Source organism: Pseudopodoces humilis, chromosome 17 (assembly GCF_049639895.1).
Source record: "Pseudopodoces humilis isolate 2021_Gansu_Grassland_sample_001 chromosome 17, ASM4963989v1, whole genome shotgun sequence".
Lineage (NCBI taxonomy): Eukaryota > Metazoa > Chordata > Aves > Passeriformes > Paridae > Pseudopodoces > Pseudopodoces humilis.
This window is the reverse complement of record NC_142216.1, coordinates 1452746-1468617: the sequence shown is the minus strand read 5'-3', so window position 1 is coordinate 1468617 and position 15872 is coordinate 1452746. Positions and strand designations below refer to the sequence as shown.

At 52.0% G+C, this 15872-nt stretch overlaps 1 protein-coding gene across 1 annotated transcript; it reads left to right on the top strand.

Moving 5' to 3' along the window:
• The first annotated feature begins 5596 nt into the window (after nt 1-5596).
• Nucleotides 5597-10571, top strand: LOC102104579 (sulfate transporter-like). Its single transcript, XM_005523791.2, has 3 exons — nt 5597-5706; nt 7038-7605; nt 8313-10571. Exons 2-3 carry the CDS (start codon nt 7051-7053, stop codon nt 9885-9887), a joined length of 2130 nt encoding a protein of 709 aa, XP_005523848.2. The 5' UTR covers nt 5597-5706; nt 7038-7050; the 3' UTR covers nt 9888-10571.
• Nucleotides 10572-15872: the final 5301 nt, after the last annotated feature.

The following is a 15872-nucleotide window of genomic DNA, read 5'->3' as shown; positions in this document are numbered from 1 at the left end:
GCCCTCCTGCTCCTCCAGCTCTGTGTCAGCGGGGACCTGCTGGGGACACACCAATCATTCATCATTTATTATCAATTTTAAATTGATAATTAATTGTTACACAGCCCTGGGGGACAGCAGCAGAGCCAGGACTCCAACCTGACCCTGTGGCTCTGGGATCAGCCTGTTCTCCATCCTCTGCCCAGGACACAGAGGAGACACAAACCCACTGCTCTGCTTCAGAGGATGCTGCAGCTGGAAATTTGGGACAGAAAGGCCCAATTTTTTTGTTTGTTTGTTTTTCTTTGGTTTTTTTTTGTGTGTTTGAGTGGCGAGTCCCAGCCCTCAATTGCTGTGCCCCAGGCATTTGTTGTGGCATTAATAACCAAGATCAGCGTGTGGGGACGGTGATGTGCCATGTGCCGGGGAGCAGCACCCTCCTGTGGGCCAGGCCTGAATTCCTGAGCTGCGGGAATGGCCGGGTTTGCTGCTACTCATACTTTACAATAGGTGTAGTTACAGCACCTGGTACTGCATACCTGGCCTTGCAAAATAACTGTCGTGTGTGTCGGTGTTCCTTCAGATAAATCAAGCTGGGCCAGGGGAGGTTTGGCTTGGATTTTGGGAAAGGTTCTTCCCCCAGAGGGTGCTGGCACTGCCCAGGCTCCCCAGGGAATGGTCCCGGCCCCGAGAGCTCCAGGAGAGCTTGGACAGCGCTCCAGGGATGTCCATGGTGGGATTTTGGGCCAGGAGCTGGACTTTGATGGTCCTTGTGAGTCCTTTCCCTTTATTCTGTGGTTCCATCCCAGGTTCTGTGGCTTGCTCAGGTCATGGCCAGTAAGAGCCAGAAAAACCTGCGAGCAGCTGTGAGGGCAGTTCTGGGCAGCTCCTGTGACATTGTGGCTGCAAACGTGTCCTTGAGTTATGGAAAATATTTTCCTGGCCCAGAATGGCTCAGCTTTTACCTGAGGATGCCTTTTACCTTAGGGGACCTCCGTGCACAGGCTGCAATTTCTGTCTTGGTGCCAATAACAGAGTAAAAGAGCGCTCGGGTGTGGGGAATGCCCGCAGGAGCTTCCTCCTGGAAAGCAGAGAACAACCTTTACCTCCAGCAAAACGAGCCTGGTTCACAGCTGAGTTCAGCAGGTTTAGCCTAACCTAACCTGCTGACACCTTTTAGCTGTGCTGCTTTAGGCTCTGCCTTACCTGGGGTTAACTGAGCCTTGCCATCCACACTGCTGTAGCTGGTGGGAGCCCCCAGCCCCATCTCCTGCCTCTGGGGGCTGCTTGGGACAGGTGTCCCAGGGCTCCAGCCCCTTCAGAACCCTCCACACAAACTTCTGAGCACTCTGTTACAGCTTTTGCAGCACTTCCTCAGGAAGAAGCTTCACCACCCCTGTTCCCAAGCCTGTTGACTCCCACCACACCCTGTGACAGCATCCCAGTGTTTGAGTGGTGGGAAAAAGCTTCTCCTTCTGTTTAAAATCTGATGGAAGAGCCAATATTGTCACGTGGCAGGAGATTGGATTGGGTGTTAGGAGGAAGTTCTGCACTGGGTTGGAAGATCATCTCATTCCAAACACCTTCCACTATCCCAGGTCAGCTCCAAGCCCTGTCCAAGCTGGATTTGGACACTTGCAGGGATGGGACAGCTTTTCTGAGCCCCCTGTGCCAGGGCCTCACCCCCCAAACAATGACAACCTGGGCTGGGTGCAATTCAGTATGAAATAGAAATGTGTTCTCCATGCTCTGACTCCACTGTATTCATCTGGAATCAATTTAACCTGTTTGCAGAGTCATTACAGCCCTTCCAGTAATTAGCTGGATAATCTGGAGAAGGCTCACAAGTACTGGGAATGTGTCAAGCAGGGAAAAACCTGGGGACAGCAACAAGGGGCAGCAAAAGCTGGTAAGGAATTTATTTCATCCTTGTATAAAGACAAAATGCTCCCCAAAACCTCTGGAGCTGATGTGCTTGGCTCTTCTTTTTCCCCCCCATCTTCCAGGAGTGAAAATGTTCTTTATTGCTGTTTATTTGTAGTTCCCCTGCTCCCTCTCAGCCCCCACATACAGTCCCAGGGGCAGTGACATTTTTGGCCTCTCAGTATTTGTGTTATCTGTGCCCTGCTGGAGCCCCTGCCAGCGAACAGGGGGCTGCAAAAACTGCTCTGTTTCCTGGGATGTGTTATCTCTTGCAGAAATGCAAATAATCCCTTTCCAAGAAACAACTGGAGAGGTTCTGTTCAGCTTTTTTTTCCCTTGGGTGCTTCTGTTGAATTTTGCCATCTCAGCAGTGGCACCAGTTCTGGGCTTGTCTCATTTTCCTTGTTTTCCCCTTAAAAAAGATGCTGTTTTGCAGTAAATACATTTCAAGTGAAGCTGACCTGGCAGCCATTCTGTCCAACCCCCCAGCTGAAGGTGAGGAAAAGCATCTCTCTTAACCTGGCACCTTTACCTGGCTCACTTCCTATTTTTATTTTATTTTTTTAATAAAAATTGTGATCGAAGTGCTGGGGAGCAGTGGGTACAGCCACATCCTAAGTCAGGCTGGCCCTGAGAGGCTTCCAGAAGCCAAATAATCACAAATGTATTTACAAACCCTAAAGCAAACCAGGACCCCTTTGTGCAGAGCAGTTAAACCCGAGGAAAACTGGGAAGTGCCAACACTAAAACAAAAGGGATGCATTGACACAGCAGCACAGAGTTCAACTTGCTGCATTTACCTGTTGCAAAATGCCTGGATAACAATCACAGACACAGGAAATTCCATGGTTTTTGCTATCTTGGAGCTGGAAAACAGCAGCTGCTGCTCCCACATTTCCTTGTACCTGGAGCTTGTCTGCTCTGCTGTGTTTCTCTCTGGGCTGCAGATGGATGGATGGATGGATGGATGGATGGATGGATGGATGGATGGATGGATGAGATGGATGGGATGGATGGATGGATGGATGGATGGATGGATGGATGAGATGGATGGGATGGATGGATGGATGGATGGATGGATGGATGGATGGATGAGATGGATGGATGGGATGGATGGATGGATGGATGGATGGATGGATGGATGGATGGATGGATGGATGGATGAGATGGATGGATGAGATGGATGGATGGGATGGATGGATGGATGGATGGATGGATGGGATGGATGGATGGATGGATGGATGGATGGGATGGATGGATGGGATGGATGGATGTTCAATTGCTCACACTCCATGCCAGGAATAAAATCCTTGGATTTCATGCTCTGGAAAGCACAGGCAGGGTCCTGTCTCCACCTGCATTGTCCAAAATGGTCTGTGCAGCCCAGCCTTGCCCAGGATGGAGCTGAACATGGAACGAGTTTATAGTGGCAATAAAGAGCAAGCCTGGAAGATGCTTTTGGAAACAAACTGTTCCAGCTGTGCTGACCTTGCATGGGGAAGGCAGCACAGCCTCGGGTGGCTCAAGGTCACCTGAAGGTCCCTGGTGGGTTTCTTTTTTGTGATGCATTTCCCACAGAGAATGTGAAACTTTTGTGTTTTCTGCCCTTGCCTCATCTCATCCAGAAAAAGGAATTGCAGAGATGTTACCAGGGGTGTTTTACAGCCCCTCTGCTGGGATGGAGGACGTGGAGTGGCCTCTCCTCAGTGCCCACAGAATTTCCAGCACAGAGAACCAAACTCACTGGGAAACCAGCGGGGACAAGGAGCTTGGGAACTGCAAGAAGTCTGGAATATTTTAAAGTATGGAATATATTGAAATAGATATTTATTATCTGAGTATACAAAAACAACTGTGAGTTTGAACACAAGGAAGGGGAGGAAAAAGTTCTGGGGGAGGATGGCAGGGAAGGATTGGAGGCAGAAGCCTCAGAGAGGGGGAAGAGCTTCAGGGCTCTTCCCAAGCCCTATCAGGGCATAAATGAAATCTTAACAAATAAAAGAGCTCCAGAATATATAAATGAAGATGGAATTTGGAAGGAAAAGCAGCAGCAGGCAGTGGCAGCAGGCTGGAGGCTGAGGTAACCTAAATCCTGCCATGCAAGAAAAAGTGTTTGCCCCATTTTTGTGCTGGACAGGGCAGAGATCCAGAGCTGGATCTTCCTAAATTAGATCAAACCCAAAGATGGATTGTGCTCAACTGTGTCTCATCCCAGGGAACAATCAAAAGTCCAGCCTGGCCAGCTCTTCAATGGCTGACTCATCACTTCTTCAGTGAATTTCAAGATGAAGGATTCGTAGAGAAAATGGAAATTTGGGTAATTTGCGAGGGAAGAAAATGGAAAAAGAAAATGAGTGAGTAGAGACCACATCATCCAGGCCAAGGCACAAAATGAGCTGTAACTAGGAGCTGTACAAAGTGTGTGAAAGGATCATCCCAGCACAGGAGGAATGAGGAGGCCAAGGAAAGATGGAGTGAGATACTGAGAGCAGGGGAAGGGAGAGGGAAACTCTCAACCGTGCACCTGGAAATACACGAGCTCTGGAGGAATGGCAGGGGAAAGAGAATTGATATAAATAGATAAAAACATGGAGCAGCTGCCTCCTTAGCATGTGCTCTCATTTTCTCCTGCTGCCAGAGAACACGGGTGTTTCTTATTTATTTACTCCTAATTACTGAGATGCAGACTTCCCCTGATGAGATAAGTGTAGCTCAGGATGCTGCTTTTCCCCTTGTCTTTCCTCAGGGTGTCTCCCCAGCATCTACATCCAAACCCTGTGGAAATTCCACCTCTCCATCCCCACTCCAGCTCTCCCAGTGCCCACTGTGCTCTCAGCCCCCTCTCCAAGGAAAGGCCTTGTCTGGCAGGCATTTATCCATGGGGCATGGAACAACCAAAAAAATCTGGATTAGCTCAGTGGAAAAGAGATGGAAAAGAAGGAGGCAGAGCAAGAGGAGTGGGAGTGTGTGCTGAGAGGTCTGGTGGAGGTTGTTGGCACAGCTGACAAGGGCAGAGCAGTTCCAGCTGGTATTTATGAGGCTGCACTTTCCATTCAGGGTGATGAACAGTCCTTTTTTTCCTGGCTGCTGGTGCAATTGCTCACCTTTACCAAATAATACGACCCTGCTCTTCTCCCAGTTGTGTTTCTGCACAGCAAAGCCCCTTGTTACGTGTGCTGGTCTCTAAAAGGCTCTGCAAAATGTGAATTGTGTAGATTTGGCACATCCAAAGTTCTGCTGTCTCCCTGAAATAACCTGTGGCACCACAGCTTTGCTCTCTGCTTTACAGAGCCTCTGTGGGGGAAAAACTGCCAGGAAAGGAAACTCATTCTGGAACGAGCTTTGCTTCTTGATTTTTGGCACAAAAGCTTGTCCAGAATAGAAGAAAACCTGAGAAGCCCAGCAGGACCTGAGCTCGCTCAGTTCAGGGAGGGGCAGAGCAGAGAGGTGTTTTTCCATCGTTCCCCTTGTTTAGCAAACACTTCTCCAGATCCAAGCAATCCTCTTATCTGGCAGGACCACTTCTCTGAGCCCCTTCAATCATTCTTCGTGTCCAGAAGGAGTTGTCAGCCAAAATACCCTCTCAGCATGGTGTTTGTTTCCCAAACACAGCTCTGTTTGGTGGCTGCACCATCTCCAGCAGCTGATAAAAGAGCCATGGCTTGGTTCAGGAGCTCAGATCCCAAGGGAAGAGGCTCCTGGGCCAGGTTTCCCTGTGCCCAGGGGTGGCTGCGAGGTGCAGACAGCTCTGTCCCCAGGGGAGAAGCCCCAGGTGGGGAGGGAACACCCAACTTGCAGCCAGAGGTAAGAATGGGCATTAACTCCAGTTCCTGGAGCAGCTCTGCTCATCTGCTGCCCTTGGCATTTATTCCAAATCCCGCACTTTGGTTTCATGTTTCAGTTTTAGGGTTTTCAGGCAGGTACCTGAACTCCTGGGCACCACAAGAGTCAGACTTGGTGATGTGTGCAGGGCAGGGGAATGGGATTTCTCCTCAGCCCAGTTCATTCCCAAACCACAGCCCGGGTCTCCCCTCAGGAGTGGTTTTTCTCTCTGTCTGTCCTTCAGTTCTCACAAAAAGGTGTTTTTGTTGCAGCTGCATTTTGACTGAAAAGCTTGGAAGGTGTCTCTGTTTCTTAACCAGCCTGAAAAAGCAGGGTGGTTTCATTCTGCAGATGGGAGCCCTTGTTTGATGCAAGCCACTGGTGAAATTTAAAATTATGTAGTGTTGAAGGGAAAATTAATTTGCAAATTAATCACACAAATAATTATTTTCCTTATTAATAACTAACTAATAATACTAAATAATAAGAAATAATAGTATTATATATTCTAGATAATTATCCATGCTATATATTATCTATAATTATAATTATTATACTATTAATTATAATATTAATTAATTGATTACCTTACCCACGTCTTGGTTCCTAAAGTATCCCTTGGAATATCTTAACATTTCCAAAATAAGTTTTTTGCCTAAGTTGCAGTGTCTCAACAGCAGTCAGAGTTCTTGGAGGAGTTTTAGTTTCAGTGAAATTTCAGTGAAATTCAGTGAAGTTCAGTGAAGAGGGATGGGGAGGGAGCACGGGGGGCTCTGTGACCCCTGATTTGGGGGTTGGGGTTAATCAAGTCCATAAATGACAACAGACAAATCAACCCTGGGAAAATGCTTTTGTTTGATTTGGCTGAGGTTATTTCCCAAACAGACAGGACTCTGATTTCTTCAGGCAGAAAAGCCCATCTTTATTGCACAGCTCGTATTTTTATAGGGATAAAATTAGTTCAATTTTTATAGGGATAAAATGTGTTAAATTGCCTGACTGTGCACTGGCACTCATTTTATTGGTCAGTAAGTGGCCAGGGTGTATATCTATCAAATATCTCTATTTTTCCTTAGTTTACATATTTTCTTCATGGATTCTCATGGGACAGATTTTGTTGTTGTTACAGGTGCAACCTATTTTTCTTTACAAGAATAGATCGTTATGCAAACTGATTCTCCTTCCTCTGATTCTTTCTGATGGGAACCTACAGGCCAGCTGTTAATTCAGCAGAGCAAGGCCTGGTTTCACGAGGCTTTTCTTTTCTGAGATTCCTGCTGATGTGCTCATTTCTGCCTGCTCTCCTGCCTTAGCTGCGCTGGGGCCATGGAGGACACGTCCAGCAAAGCTCAGGAGGCTCCTGCCACTTTTATCACCCTGGAGGAGCACGAGCCCCGAGGCTGCAGCAGCAGGGAGCTGATCCTGGAGCGAGCCAGAGCTGCCTGCAGCTGCAGCCCCCGATCCCTGCGCCGGCTGCTGCCCGTGCTGGAGTGGCTGCCCCGCTACAGCCCCCGCACCCAGCTGCTGGGGGATGTCGTTTCGGGGCTCCTGGTGGGGATTGTGGCCATCCCTCAGTCCATCTCCTACTCCCTGCTGGCCAACCAGGACCCCATCTACGGCATCTACACCAACTTCTTCTGCAACATCATCTACGCGGCCACGGCCACGTCGCGCCACGCCAGCGTGGGCTCCTTCGGGGTGCTGTGCCTCATGGTGGGGCAGTCGGTGACGCGCCACCTGCAGCTGGCGGGGTACGGGGACAGCGGTGCTGCCCTCGGGGACAACTCCAGCTCCCCCAGGAACGGGACAGAGGCCTGTGACAGGAGCTGCTACGCCATCACCGTGGCCCTCTCCTTGAGCTTTCTGGTCGGTCTTTACCAGGTACAAGCGTTCGCTCTTGTGCTGTTTCCTCCTAGGAGTTTCTCTGAGCTCGAGATCTCTGAGTGTTGGTTCAGACTTAGGAGTCCCGAGAAACATTTCGAGACCCTGACACCTTTGAATCTCTGTGAATGCAGTGATTTTAAAAGTGCAGACACAGCTGAATGGGGGGTGTTTTCCTCCACGGGAGAGCCAGGCCCTGGAAGTGTCTGACACATCCTCAGGATCAGACACGGCAAGAGAAGAGAAGGATCTGTGAACCACCTTCCCACCACCTCAGTCCTGCAGCTTAGAGCAAGGACCACCCTCAAGGACCCTGGCACTGTCCCCACTGCCTAGGCCGAGCTGTCACTGAGCAGTTCCAGGCTTTTCCACTGGGACAGCGGATTCCAAATCCAAAATTCCAAATTCAGAGCATCACTACTGAGTGATGCCCAGAGCTGCTCTGCTGGGGCTGCTGGTGAGGAGGCAGCAGCCGGGACCTTTTCTGGGTGGCATCCCCAGTCACAGAGAAGCGTTAAAGATGGCTCTCTCTAGTTTTCCATACCCCAGATTAACTCCTGGAGACAAATTCCTCACGTGGAATGCTCAGCACATCCACAGACAGGACTACCCCAGTAGCCAGGGCTGCTAAAGCGGCAGCAAAGTGACATCAAGCACCAGCCACCCCTTGCAGCCCATGCTAAAGCTGTGGCTGGTTCTCTTTTCAGGTCCTGCTGGGGCTTTTACAGATGGGCTTCGTGGCTGTCTACCTGTCAGAGCCTCTGCTGGGGGGCTTCGTGACCGGCTCCAGCCTCACCATCATCACCTCCCAGATGAAATATCTGCTGGGCCTGAAAATCCCTCGTCACGAGGGGGTGGGCTCCTTCATCCTCACCTGGGTGGACCTTTTCAGGCACATCCACACCACCAACATCTGTGACCTGCTCACCAGCCTGGTGGCTTTGGCCATCATGGTGCCCGTCAAGGAGCTCAATGAGCGCTACAAGGAGAGGATGAAGGCCCCGTTCCCCATCGAGCTGCTGGTGGTCATCGTAGCCACGGTCGTCTCCCACTACTTTGACTTTGAGCAGCGCTACCAGGCCGCTGTGTGTGGGGACATCCCCACGGGCTTCAGGAAGCCCACTGTCCCGGACAGCAGCCTGTTTCCCAGCCTGGCGCTGGACGCTCTGCCCATCGCTGTCATTGGCTTCGCCATGACCGTGTCCCTGGCAGAAATCTTTGGCAAAAAGCACGGCTACGCCGTCAGCGCCAACCAGGAGATGATCGCCATCGGCATGTGCAACCTCATCCCTTCCTTCTTCTACTGCTTTGCCAGCTCTGCTGCCCTGACCAAGACGCTGCTGAAGGAGTCCACGGGGAGCCAGACCCAGGTGTCGGGGCTGGTCACCTCCCTGGTGCTGCTGCTGGTGCTGCTGTGGATCTCCCCGCTCTTCTACTCGCTCCAGACCTCCATCCTGGGGGTGGTCACCATCGTCAACCTGCGGGGCGGCCTCAGCAAGTTCCGGGACACCCCCAGGATGTGGCAGCTCAGCAAGCTGGACACGGTGGTGTGGTGGGCAACCATGCTGTGCTCCATGCTGGTCACCACGGAGATCGGGCTCCTCGTGGGCGTTTGCTTCTCCCTGCTCTGCATCATCTTCCGCACGCAGAGACCCCGGGCCACGCTCCTGGGCAAGGTCAGCAACAGGGAGATCTACGAGGACCAGGCCACCTACAAACAGCTCAGCAGCATCGCCAACGTCAAAATCTTCCGCTTCGAGTGCTCCCTCTACTACGCCAACAAGGATTATTTCAGGGCTGCGCTGTACCAGAAAACCGGGGTCAATCCCGTGCTGCTGGCCACCAGCCACCGCGGGCCGGGGGCCACCACAGACACAGGCAGCAGCAGGGGCTCTGGGGATGGGTTTGGCTGCCTGAAGCAGGCCAGGAGAAGGGCTGAGAAGCCTCCAGCCCGTTCCCCCTGCAGGGATATGCACACCCTAATCCTGGACTGCGGGGCCATGCAGTTCATAGACACCGCGGGGCTCTCTGTGCTGAAGGAGACGCACCACGACTACCTGGGGGTCGGTGTCCAGGTGCTCCTGGCCAACTGCAACCCCTCCATCCGCCGGCGGCTCCAGGAGGGAGGCTGGGCCGGCCAGGCAGGCACTGGGGGCCAGCTGCCCTTCCACAGCATCCACGATGCCGTGCAGTTTGCTGAGCGCTGCCACCGCGGGGAGAGCAGGGACGCACAGGCTGCTCTCCCCGACCCCGGAGATGTGAACTTGCAGGTGTCTTTGTAGCCTTGGTGCGAGGAAAGGCTTCCAACGGGGAGCAGGTTCGGTGTTTGGGCCACCAGAGAGAGCAGGAGGGGCTGGGATGGGGCAGAAGGGTCAGAGAGGGGTTTGGGGAGGGCTGAGCACGGGAGGATGCTCGGGATGGGGCAGAAGGATCTGGAAGGGGTTTGTGCAGGGCTGAGCACGGGAGGATGGGGGAGCTGCGCCTGCCCCCCGCGGGCGCTGGGGGGCGCGGGTGAGCCACGTGCGGGGCCGGGAATTCGGGAAGGGACCCCAAAACTCACCCCATTCCACCCCTGCCATGAGAGGGACCCCAAAACTCACCCCATTCCACCCCTGCCATGAGAGGGACCCCAAAACTCACCCCATTCCACCCCTGCCATGAGAGGGACCCCAAAACTCACCCCATTCCACCCCTGCCATGAGAGGGACCCCAAAATTCACCCCATTCCACCCCTGCCATGAGAGGGACCCCAAAACTCACCCCATTCCACCCCTGCCATGAGAGGGACCCCAAAACTCACCCCATTCCACCCCTGCCATGAGAGGGACCCCAAAACTCACCCCATTCCACCCCTGCCATGAGAGGGACCCCAAAACTCACCCCATTCCACCCCTGCCGTGGTAGGGGCCGTGAGCATCATCCCATTCCCAAAAGAAATCCTGCTGGAGGGAGCTGTGGCTTGGAAGCCCAGGGACGGGAGACTGCTGTAAATAAAGTGTGTGGAAAAGAAATCCCGTGGCTGTGCTGAGGAAAATGCCTTTTTGTGCTTAAAAGATGATTTCAAATGGGTTTAAAAATTATTTTAAACGGTGTGCAGTCCTTGGGGCAAGGCTGTGCCGGGGGGGCTGAACAAAGATCTCCTGGCAGGGAGGGATGGATATCTGTGCTCCGGGTGCAGGTGGGATGCAGCTCCCAGGAGCTCTTTCCAAGGACCCTCTCAGGCCATCCCAGCATGAGGAAACTCCCCAGGGAGTTACAGAACAAAGAGGAGTGGGGCACTTCAGGGGCTCAACAGCCAGGTAGTAAAAACCTCCTGACCCCCGTTCCCCTTTTGAACAGCATTGCTTTACAAGACTGTTTATGGAGAAACTCAAACTGTTTTAGTTAGACTTTAGAGGCATTTACGGTCTCAGTGGGGTCATAAAGGCACAGCAGGAAATAAATCCAGTGCTGGTAATTCCCTGGCACAGCCTGGTGCAATCCAGAGCAGAGATCCTGCAACCCTGCCGTGGGACACGGATCATCGTGGGGGCAACTGGGACAATGCCACACAGGTACCCAGCAGATTTCAGGGGTGATAATCTCCTTCCCTGTCCTCTGCAGCACCTGGGATCCTGCTGACAACCCTTGCCCTTCCTGCTTTCCCAGCTGTCCCATCCCACCAGCTCCAGCATCCCCTTCCAGCCCACGGGTCAAACAACCCCAGCGCTCCTCCTGTCCCCACCCTCTGCCAAGGCACTCGAGGAGAATTGCTATTTTTATATCACTTTCTGTGAAGAGGCCCAGGGCTGTAAATGCTACAGGGGAGGGACAAATGACACGGTCCAAGGTCAGTTTATGAGCAGAGCTGTGGCCTCCATCACTTGGGTCTCCTGGAGGAGGCAGATGAGAGCAGGAAGGGGCAGTTCCTGGGGGTGGAAGGGCTCCTGGTGAGGACACCAGCCCGAGTTCCCCTGGTTGCCAATGTTCCAGTTGGGGACTGGCCCCAGGAGCCATCCCAGAGCCAAAGGCTGCACCCCAGGATCCCTCCTGGAGCTTCCCCAGGGGCTGAGGAAGGGCCAGGCAGCTGAAAGCAAATGTTATCCCCCCTGGTAAGCAGCTCACCTGTTCTCCTCCTTCCTCTGCCCCCTGCCTGGCTGTGGCTCTATAAATACTCCAGCAGTGTGATAAAGAGAGGATTTGCTGCTGAGGCTTTGTCAGCCGCAGTGGGAGCTGACTGTGCAACTGTTAATTATGGCTCAGCAGCAGCTGGACAGGTTTAAATCCTTTTGATGCTTTGAAATGTTCCCTCTGGGGAAGTTTAAGGAGTAAAGGTTGTGGCTGGTGCTGATTGCTTCCCCTCTGGAGAGTGTTGGAGACACTGATTGCTGCACAGAGGGTTCTTCTCCTCACTCCCAGTGCCTGCTCCTGGAAAAAACACCCCCAAGAAGTTGCTTCTGCAGCTCTCTAACTGCTGTAAAGAAATTAATGTGCTGCCAGCATGTGCTTATCTACCCATGTGCACTTCCCCCAGCAGACAAAACTGGGCTGGAGAGAGAAAGCAGGGAGCTGCAGGTGATGGCACTGGATTTCCTGGGACAAAAGTCAAGGTTAGGGACAGTTCATGCATCACTGGAGATGCCTTAGTGACAGCAGAGAGTGGCTTGGGAGAAGCTGTGGGCTCTTGCAGAGGGACAGAAAAAGAGGAAGGACAGGATGAGATGATCTGAGGAGGAAAATCACTCTGGGTAAAATTCTTGCAGTGTCCAGGATCCTCACAGGCAGCAGCAGCCGTGGTCTCTGTGATCTCCTACAAAACAGAGGAGTCAGCCCAGGGACTGGGAAATCTTCCTGGAATCGCTGCTTTGCCACTGAACTGGCTCTGCCCTTTCCCCTTTCTCATCCTGGACAGAACCAATTTGTCCCACTTTGTGTCTGATGCTTTTCTGCCTTTCAATCAGGAATCTCCTTTCCTCAGGAGCCCCCTGCTCCCCGTGGGCCCAGCCCAGGCTCTCCAGTGACAAATCCTGCTGTCCCCTGTCACTGCCCAGGAACTGACAGCCTCTCCCTGCCTGGTGATGCTCCCTCCTCCTTCCACCTTCCACCTCCAGCCCTTCCCGGGACACCTCCAGGGATGGGCGCTCCCTGGGCAGTTCCAAGCACCCTTTCCATGAGGGAATTCCTCCTGGCTGAGGAGAGCAGGGGCAGGACACGGACATGACACAGCCCAGGGCTCTGCTCTGCCCCCCTGGCACCCTCCTGGTTAATTAGTGCTCACTGTGCTCTCCTTGGAGAGACACTTGTTGCCAAATAAGAACAACAAATACATTAATTGCCAAAATTAAAAATAATGAAGGATCAGAGCCTGGAGGAGATTGGATGCTCAGCTGCAGGGAGCTTCCCTGGAACAAGGCCAGAATTGCAGAGGGAGGTCGTGGTCCAGCTCAGGCAGTGTCACCATGAGGGGCACAAGAGGAGCAGAGAGAGATTTGTGCCCCCCTGTTTGGCAGCAAGGAAACTCCTCCAGGACAGCCCAAAAAGGCTCAAAGAAAGGCAGGAAGAAGGAAGAGATAAATGGCAAGGAAAGGAATTTAAAACCCCGGAATGAGGAGGGGGTGAGCTTAGAGCACGAGCATTAAACTGGGCTCCAGTTCCACCTGCACTGGAGCAGCTCTGGTCATCTGCTGCCCTTGGCATTTATCAAAAATCCTGCACTTTGGTTTCATGTTTCAGCTTTAGGGTTTTCAGGCAGGTACCTGAACTCTTGGGCACCACAACACTTCATGGAGACGGCTGTTGCACCTTGAAAATGAAAAAAGGTGTATAACCCACATAGTTATAGAAAAAGAGCTACAGAAAAGGTGCCCTTTTTAAGTCTAAAGGCTGAAAAAAGAGCGCAACAAGAAGAAAATGTCTCTTTTGTTTTCTTTCTTTGGTGACTGGGGAGTGTTTTAGCAGGTACAATTGTGGTTTCTATATAAAGATTAAATGTATTGTAAAATACCTGCCGAGCCAGGCAGCAGCTGAGGCTCCCAGGCAGGCAATGGATAACAGATCCCAAAGTTCACCAGAGCAAAGCAGAAATAAAAGTGCTGAATGCTGACATCTCCAGGTTTTTTCCATTTCAGACCATCCTCACCAAGGAATCTGTGTTTTCTACATTACATTAATTCATCATTTTTAGAGAAAAGGGCATTTAATTGGACCTTTGAGCCCCCAAATCTTTCCTGTGAATGTGTCAGCTGGCCCTGGGGTGTCCCCTGCCCGCCCTGCTCTGCCCTGTGGGGACAGGATCACACGGGGATGGGATTTATCTGCTTTATCCCAAAATGATGGGATCCCAAGGCAGACAGGGCAGGTGAGAGGTGACCTGAGCATCACCTGCCACAGGCTGGCACTGTTGTGTCACACGGCCCCGCTGTCCCTGCCCTGGGGATGCCTTGGGCTCTGTGGCTGGACCACAAGCAACCACAACCGATTCTTTCTCTTTTTTCCTCTTTCTGGTCACTCTAGAAGCTGCATTGGTGCAAATAACTGTGGCCTCAGAGAGGAAGCCCAGCAGCTGCTGCTGGGGAAAGGTGATTTCCTCTTGCTGAGCCCAGCCCATCCTCCTGTGCCCTTTCAGTTTAAAATATCTGCTGTGGCTGGGAAGCTGCAGAATGACTTTCCCTTCAAGGCTTTCTGCATGGAGCTGTGAATTTTGCCCAGACCAGGGTGGAAGCTGTAGAAAGGAGGAGTGAAAATAGCTGAAGGTTAAATGTGGCACAAGAGGTGAGCTGAATTTGGGTGTGGAACTCATTGGTGTTAGTTTCCTGGAAGGAAATATTCAAATATTTCAAATACTGAATTGGAAGGGCAAACACTGAATTGTCTTCTGCATTTACTGGACCCAGGGCTGGCTGTGCAAACCCCAGCTGTGCCTTTGAGTCCCAGCCAGAGAGGGGAAAAGTCCCATGTCCATCTTAACAAAGCCTGGCCTAAACCCGTGGGTAGCACAGCTCGGGGATGGGCAGCTCTGGCTTAACTCCCGTCCTGCAGATCCCTGGATGCATCCTGGAAACACAAAGGGAATGTGAGGAAGCACCATGCTGGGAAGGGGAGCCCTGGCAGGAGCTGAGCTCAGGACTCAGTGCCCTGGGCACGGGTTGGTTTCACCTCTGGAGGTCGGCAGGGAGGGTTTGCAAAGCACCTGCACCACTTTGAACAGCTCTGAAGAAATAATTCTCCTTTTTCTGTTCCCATTTGAAGGTTTTTTGATAGGGAATAAATAACCAGAAATTATGTTATCCCAAACCATCCCAAACCCATCCCAAACCATCCCAAACCATCCCAAACCATCCCAAACCCATCCCAAACCCATCCTAAACCATCCCAGACCATCCCAAACCATCCCAAACCCATCCTAAACCATCCCAAACCCATCCCAAACCCATCCTAAACCATCCCAAACCCATCCCAAACCCATCCCAAACCCATCCTAAACCATCCCAAACCCATCCCAAACCATCCCAAACCCATCCTAAACCATCCCAAACCATCCCAAACCATCCCAAACCATCCCAAACCCATCCTAAACCATCCCAAACCATCCCAAACCATCCCAAACCATCCCAAACCATCCCAAACCCATCCTAAACCATCCCAAACCCATCCCAAACCATCCCAAACCCATCCTAAACCATCCCAAACCATCCCAAACCCATCCCAAACCATCCCAAACATCCCAAACCATCCCAAACATCCCAAACCATCCCAAACATCCCAAACCATCCCAAACCATCCCAAACCCATCCCAAACCCATCCCAAAGCATCCCAAACCCATCCCAAACCATCCCAAACATCCCAAACCCATCCCAAACCCATCCCAAACCATCCCAAACATCCCAAACCATCCCAAACCATCCCAAACCATCCCAAACCCATCCCAAACCATCCCAAACCCATCCTAAACCATCCCAAACCCATCCCAAACCATCCCAAACCATCCCAAACCCATCCTAAACCATCCCAAACCATCCCAAACCCATCCTAAACCATCCCAAACCCATCCCAAACCATCCCAAACCATCCCAAACCCATCCTAAACCATCCCAAACCATCCCAATCCATCCCAAACCCATCCCAAACCATCCCAAACCCATCCTAAACCATCCCAAACCCATCCTAAACCATCCCAAACCCATCCCAAACCATCCCAAACCCATCCCAATCCATCCCAAACCCGTCCATCCGCCGGCTGGCCGCGCTCAGACGGGACTTTTGTCACACAGTGAGGGGACAAATGCCA